This window comes from Neomonachus schauinslandi, chromosome 1 (assembly GCF_002201575.2).
Source record: "Neomonachus schauinslandi chromosome 1, ASM220157v2, whole genome shotgun sequence".
NCBI lineage: Eukaryota > Metazoa > Chordata > Mammalia > Carnivora > Phocidae > Neomonachus > Neomonachus schauinslandi.
The window spans coordinates 157,670,907-157,678,208 of record NC_058403.1 but is presented as its reverse complement, the minus strand read 5'-3'; the positions used below and the strand labels follow the sequence as shown (position 1 = coordinate 157,678,208).

The 7,302-nt window shown below is 60.9% G+C and overlaps 1 protein-coding gene across 1 annotated transcript; it reads right to left on the bottom strand.

Moving 5' to 3' along the window:
* Positions 1-847: 847 nt before the first annotated feature.
* LOC110585116 (CCAAT/enhancer-binding protein gamma-like) lies at positions 848-5,620 on the bottom strand. Its single transcript, XM_021695271.1, has 4 exons — positions 5,596-5,620; positions 4,152-4,211; positions 3,929-3,993; positions 848-1,544 (listed from the first exon to the last, which is right to left on the bottom strand). The coding sequence occupies exons 1-4, from the start codon at positions 5,618-5,620 to the stop codon at positions 921-923; spliced, it is 774 nt and encodes a 257-aa protein (XP_021550946.1). The 3' UTR covers positions 848-920.
* Positions 5,621-7,302: the final 1,682 nt, after the last annotated feature.

Below are 7,302 nucleotides of genomic sequence, written 5' to 3'. Positions count from 1 at the left end.
TTCAGGCATAGCTGGATCCAGGTGCTCAGTGGATGCCTTCAGGAATCTGTTTCTCTTCATCTCCCTGTCAGTCTTCCTCAGTGTAGATGTCCCTCTTTTGTGGTGTAAACTTCACTCCCTTCATGGTGACAGGATGATAATAGCAGCTTCAAATTAATATCAACCAAGTCAGCAATCCCAGCTGGAAAACAGGGCCTTGTTCCCAGGGGCTCCAGAAAAAGAACCCAGTGACATGCCCAGCCCCCACCACCCCCACATTTTGGAGGTGTGGAGGAACCCTGCCTGGGATCCTGGAACCAGTGAGACCTGGGCTTCTGTGCCTATGACCTGCTGAGGGACTGTCCCCTCCCTGAGTCTCCTCCCTCACACCTATGAAGTAGGTACAGCCATAGTGCACAGAGAATGAGGACAAAAAGATGCAGGAATTGTCTTGGGAGGCAATGGCACCATCTGGGAAGGTGCCTCAGTCACCTAGGGGAAATGAGAGCGAGGATTCGCACCTTGAAGGGTGTCACGAGAGAAAGCGTGTGGCACACCCTGCCACGCCCACCCCACTCTGTAACAGCCCCTGCATCCCAGAATCCTCTCTTTTTGGCTGGATCGTTGCTCTTTTTTTTTTTGGGAAGTGAGGATTTATTAAGAATATCAAGGTCCAGGGCTTTTTTTTTTTTTTTTTACCATATACCTCAAAAATTGGTTTTATCCCCACAAAAAAATCCATATCATTTAAAACTAGATATTCAAATTACATGGCTAACATTTTTAGCTAATCAACTCTTCAGTGCTGATCCTAGAAAACAACCTTCAGTGGGTCTTTGAATAATGGAACAAGACAATGTTCGGCCATTGATATGAGTGATGTAGGTAGTCACACCTTTAACGTTCAAGCCACAAGTTGTGAAGTTTGGAAGGGGTGAGGTCTACTGTCCTGCATTATCAGAAGTTGTATTTTCAGTGCTAGTGGGTTGCACGTTATCTGCGTGCTCAAGAAACAAATCTTTCAATACACTTAATTCCTTAGTCAGCAATTTAATTTTTGCTTCCAAACGTTCATTCTCTTCTTTGAGCTGATTCACTCTCTGCAGTGTATCCTGTGCTTTCTGCTTGCTTTTCAACCGGCTCTTTTTCACAGCCATGTTGTTCCTCTCTCTGCGCTGACGATACTCATCACTGTTGTGATCCACGGGCAAACTCTTTTTGCTTTGCTTGCTTGGGGGCACGGCTTTGCCTCCTCCCCCCGGGCCAGCAGGCACCAGCTGAGGAAACTGCTGTAAGCTGCCAGCATGAGCCTGAGTATGAATAACACTTACTCCCGGAGTACTGTTCCGCTGGGCTATCTTGCTCATTTGGGCACTCTCTCTTGCTGACACAGAACAGGCAGAAATGAGGGCAAGGTGATCAATGGTTTCCACACTAAGCTGCCAAGAAATCTTCACATGTACCTGTGCCTCCAGCCTGCCCGCCCCCAGGCGGCCTCCACTCCGAGCGGCCGCGCGTGGCGCGGCGCGATGGACCCAGGCCTCGCAGCCCGCCGGATCGTTGCTCTTTTAGGGGCAAGCTGGGCCTGGAAGAATGAGCAGAGAGGAGAATGGTGGGACGGGAGCTCCGGGCAGACGCATGGCATGGCGTGAGCTAAGGTGTGGCGGTGGGAAGAGGCTGCCCCGAGGCAAGGGAGCCCCGAGGAGCTTGTTTGGAGCTCTCTAGGGCTGCGGTGGGCCTGGTGAGTGGGCAGGGGAAGTGGGGGCAGGGTGGGGCAATTGGCCTGGCAGAAGGTCCTGCAAGGTGACCTCAGGCCTGGCCCTCCCTCTCCAGGTCAGGGTCTCCCCCCGCTGCACCGTGAACAGCAGCGGCCCGGATGCCTTGGTGAGGGCTGCAGGCTGGGAGAACAGTTGGGGGGACCCTGTCCAGAACCAGCAGCCTCAGTGTTTCCACCCGAGATGTGGGCACCCCCAGGACAGGGCCTCTTTCCACTACCTTCCGGCCACCGGGAGATGCTTGTCTGTTTTATCAGTGGCACCCCGTGACTCTGACAACCGTCTTTCCTTATCAGCAGTCCACCCGGCTGTCCATGGGGTGACAGGCGCCCCACTGGCCAGTGTGTCCACACTTAGACCCCCAGTTCCCAGGGAACTGCACCGGGACCAGCGATGCGCTGGGACCCGGGCTGGGCATGTCATTGTGTCCAGGGCCGGGAGGTGGCAGCGGCCATGTCCCCCACAGGGTTCCTAGTGCTGGGGGGCTGAGGCAGAGGACCAAAGCCTCCCCCTGCCTCAGTTTCCCCTTTGTGAAGGAAGTCCAGGAAACAGGGGTCCCCAGAGCGGTTCCTTGCCTCCCAGCCCATCCCTGAGCCAGGGGGCAGCGGTGCCAGGAGGGCCAGGGCACCACCCTCTAAGCTCCGGCCTCCTGTTGCAGCTCCACTGTCCTTCGAGCCTCTTCTGCTCTGGCCATTGGCAGCCCTCTGCAAGGGGAGCCCTGAGGCACCGAGAGAGGAGGGGCTTGTTTGACGCCCCGCAGGGAGACAGGCAGAGCATGAGTAGACCTGACACCAGGCCCCGTCGGGCAGAAGGAGCACTGAGGGCAAAGGCCCGGAGAACGGGGGGACCCTCAGGGGACACTGGCCGGGCCTCCATGAGCTTGGACTCAGCCCAGGGGAGGCTCTGGAGCCCGGCTACTGGGGGACCCCGAGGGCCTGGGTGGTGGCGTGGCTGCGTTTCCCTGCAGCCTGCTGGACACGGAGAACTAGCGAACTGTGGCTGGTCAGTCCTGTCACCTGCCCCACCGGCCCGCGGCCTGTCTGATGAGGGCGTGAGCGGCTTCATCTCAGCACGCCCATTACACAGCAGTCCTGCCTGGCGCCCACCCACGCCCCCCTGCCCCAGAGCTGTCTGGCCCGCTTCCTCTGGGACCCTGCCTGCGGCCCCCTCCCCAGCTGCCCCTCATCTGGTTTTCCTCCTCCCTCTCCTGCTCCTCTGCCTTCTCTCTGGGCTCCCCTGCCACTGCCTGAGCCTTAGGTGTGCCCCCCACCCAAGGGCTGTGGAGGGCAGACTCGGGGGTCCACACCACGCTCATCAAGGCGTCTGGCCCAAACGCGGCCCTGCTGCTGGGCTCCCCTCTTGGTGGGCCCACAGTGGGCCCATTGACCCCGCAGAGGCTGGCCAGGCCTCCTGGGTCCCCTCCCTCCCGGCTCCCTCTTGGGCCCAAGCAGTGCCAAGGCCAGCAGAGGACTTCATCTCCTGATCATTCCCACCCTGCCTCCTCCTCCCCAGCTCTACTGAGCCCCCGCCCCATCCCCTCACCTGGCCTCGTATGGCACGCCCTTCCCGGCCAGTGACCTCATGCGTCCTCCCCCTGGATGCAGGTCTCCCCCACATGGATCTGAGCAGGTCCCTCGTGATGCTGGTGGAGGTGGAGGCGGAGGTGGTGTTCTTGGGTGGGGGTGAGGTTAGTGGTCGTACGATGACAGTCTAGGGACAGCGTAAGGACCTGGCATGTGACGTCCTGCTTGGGTAGTGAATTGGGAGGACACAGGATGGGTCAGACACAGGATGGGTCAGCTCTGGCTTCTATGGCCTGGCCTGGACTCTGGCTCTGGAACCCTTGGGAAATTTGGAGCTCCGGGGGGAGGCCTGGCTCCTGCGCCCCACCTGGCCTGCCCCCCCACCTGCCTTTCTGCTTCCAAGCCGGGAGCCTCTCAGGGCCCTGTCAGCCTCTGAGGGAACTTAAGAGGTGGGGTGAGGAGGGGGCCCTCAAAGGCTGCAGGGTGGGGGCGGACGGGAAGGTGTGATCACAACTTGGGGGGGCAGACACTGGGGTGGACAAGGCAGGGAGAAAGGATTTGAGGAGAGGGCAACCCGACCTCCACTGGTGCCCTTTGCAGGGACCGGACCACGGAGCCGCACTTCCAGCCCGCCCCTCCGACCTGCCCCACCTCAGCGGGCTGCCCAGCAGGGCTTGTGCGGGGCAGGCTCAGGGCCCGGCCTCGGGGTGTGGCAGCTGGGAGGAGAGAGAGGGATGCGGAGACCTGGAGACAGGAGACAGGGGGTGCTGGAGGGAGCGGAGGCGGACCTCGCAGGGAGGCAGGCGGCCTATGTGCTGCCGCAGGGGCCATGGGCCTCCCCCAACCCAAATGGCCGGGCCACAGGCACCCTCACCAGCCACCTTCCTTAGCTCAGTGGGGCTCAGTTGGGCCCGGGGAGCTGAAAGGACCCAACCTGGGGAGGGAGTGGGGGTGTGCAGGTCAGGGGAGGAGAGGCTTGGCCCCCCGCAGAGCAGGGTGGCAGTTAGCCCTGTCTGCTGGGGACTGTGCTGGAAGCCTGGAGGCTGAGGGCTGAGTCTGTGGGGTGTCCCTGGAGGGGCCAGGCAGGTGGCTGAACCTGGCCCCTTGCCCTAGCCTCTCCAGGTCAGCCTGGGTTCCCAGCTGGCCTTTATCTGGAGCCCCAGCTGTGGCCACGGGAAGTGGCCGTTCCTCTCTGCTGTGCTGTCTCCTCACCAGACCCGGTGATGGTGATAACATGGGAGGGCGTGGGGGGATTGAGCAATCCCTCGTGGTGGGGCACACGGGGAGCTCCGGGGTGCATGACCTCTGACCTGCTGGCCCTGCGGCGGGTGGGGCGCAGGGCAGCCTGTCCTGCCTGATGGCTGCGCCGCACACAGGAGGCCGCCGAGGCGCAGGGGTCACAGGCCACACTGCGTGGGCTCCAGGCTGCCCGCACCCCACTGCATCCAGGGAGCAGGGGGCTGTGACCCCAGGGCCCGGCACACGGGAGGTGCTCAGTAAATGTGGAATGACCAACTTTGGGCCTCTTCCCAAATCTATCCCTGTTCCCAGTTTCCACCCACCTACGCTGGATCCCCAAACCTTCCCAGAAGCCCTTTTCTTCCTCCCAGGGCTCAGCCTCACCCCTCCCCTGCTCCTCGGCCAACTGACAACCAAAACCAATCCTGGGAGCCTTCCTCCAACCCTGTGGTCTCGGCCCCTCTAGGGTGAGGGGCCCTGACCTCCAGGCCGTGGACATTCAGAACTGGCATGAAGTTGGGGCCAGAGGGGTCTCTTGAAGCCCAGATCTGATGCACTCTCCCTGCTTACACCCGGCAAGACGACTGGCAGCAGGCTTCAAGGCCTCTGGCCCCACTCAGCCTGCCTCCACAGTAGCCTCCTTTACTTCCCTGGCCCCCATCACTGGCTCTCAGCGAGGGAATGGGGCTTGGACAGACAGAGGAGCCCAGGGTTGGGGTCAGCTGCTCCCCGAGGGAGCACAAAGCACCTCCCACCCCACCGTCCCCTAGCTGCCGGCCGCTGCCTCCCCGCGATCAAGCCCCGGTGCTGGCTGAGCTCGGCTAATTAATGGCACGACTCTGTTATCAGCCAAGTGCTAATTACTCTTTTGAATCAGGGCTGCCTGTGTGGAGGCTCCTGGAGGCCCGGCAGGGGCTGGGGGGAGCCGGGGAGCCTTGACCTCATCCGTCTTCACACAGGCCCTATCTAGTGCTCTCCTCGAGCCTCTGCTGGATGGCACCCCTCCTCCTCCTGGTGGACTCCTACTCTCTCTTCAAGACCTTGCCCCGGTGGCCCCTCAGGGAGAGGCCTCTTCTCACCTGTCATGGCCACAGAGGACGACATGGCTAACCTAGGAGCGGAGAGGCTGTGAGCAGGACTGGCCTTGGTCTCCAGAAGGGGAGCCGGAAATGCTAAATCCCAGGTAAAGGCAGAGGAGGCAGGGAAGGCCTGAGGCCTGGATCAACCCGAGGGTGAGTTGGCACTGAGAGGGTCCTAGCTCAACTTGAGGGGGCCTCTGGGTCCCCAGAATGGGGGCAATGAGCCCCATTTCCATCCCACCAGGTCCTGGGAACCAGGCCCCACTGACTCAAGCCCCTGTGGCCCAAGGGACAAACGTGTCACCACCCTGTGCACACTGGGCCTGATACCCTTCTTCTTCACCCCATTCCCACACAGACACACCGGAGAGCCACAGCCTGACAGACTGCCCTCCCTGAGCACACACGGAGATACACACACACCCAAGACACCAAGATCCACGCACACCCCGGCTGTCGACAGCCACAGATACCCGGAACACAGACCCACGCCCAAACACACACCCACACACGCACGGGCAGGGCAGGAGGCCTGGGAGAACAGAAGCTGCCCCTTCTTCTGCCCCGGGCCCCCAGGGCTTCCCGTTTACGAGACTTTATCTATCAAAAATATATTAACCCAGAAGCCTGTTTCCATCAGAGTCTCGATTCCAGGGACATTTCCAGATAAGCCTTATCTCATTGCTGGTGCATTAGCCCCGCTGGTCGGGGGCCTGCCAATCACGGCCGCCCCTCCTGCCCCAGCCCGTGGCAGGATGCCTGCCCATGACTTCATTCTGTATGGGCAGGCGGGCGGGGGGTGGGGGGGAGTTGGGCGGGGCACTGCTGCCCCTTGCCCCCAACCCCATCCCTCTGCCCAAAGCAGGGCCCCAGAAGTCACCTCTTTCCAAGGACACACCCAAGGCCTGAGGCAAGGGACGTGGGGATGTCTGGAATCATGCAGAGCCTGGATTCAAGTCCCAGCTCTATCTGAGGCAATGGCTATGGTCAGCCGAGCCCCAGTCCCCACCACCTCCCACATCTACAGTTGAGGCAATGCTTCCCAGACCACCCCTACGGGTAGAAGCGCAGGTTCAGCAAGTTGATGTGTGTGAGGATGGCTGCAAGAGGCTTGCACTCTCTTTTATAGCACCTAGAGCTGGCTGGGGACCCAGGGGAAGGGGGACACTGCTGTGGGGATGCCCCTGGACGCTGCTGGCCCCCACCCCTGCCCACCTACCCTGGCCGCGATTCTCCTTCAAGGGCTGTGTCCTGGCCCAACCCGGCTAATGGGTGCTCGGGTTTCTTCTGATGCCAGGCCTGAGAGAGCCCTCTCCCCGAGCAGGCTGTCGGCCTGCACTCTCTGGGGGGCCTGAGGCTTCTGGGAGTCACACACTGGGCGGCTCCTCCTCTTCTCTGTGCCTCAGTGTCCTCCGCCTGAGTCCGCCTCCTCTCCTGTCTGCAAGCGAGATGGGAGGCAGGAAGAAAGGTATGGGTGGATGTGGGCATGTCACAGAGGTCCTAGAAAAATGGCCAGTTTGGAGCAGAGCTGGGCCCTGGGGCTGCCTGCACCACTCCTGAAGGGTTCGTGGGCCCCTCACCTCCCAAGTGGTGAGACAGTGTCTGCTGGTCCTGCTTCCAGGGCTGCAGGTAATACGACAGGCAGCAGGGTGCCCCAGTACCCGAACAACCCCACAAAGCAGCTGCTTTTGTTCTCATTTTATACAT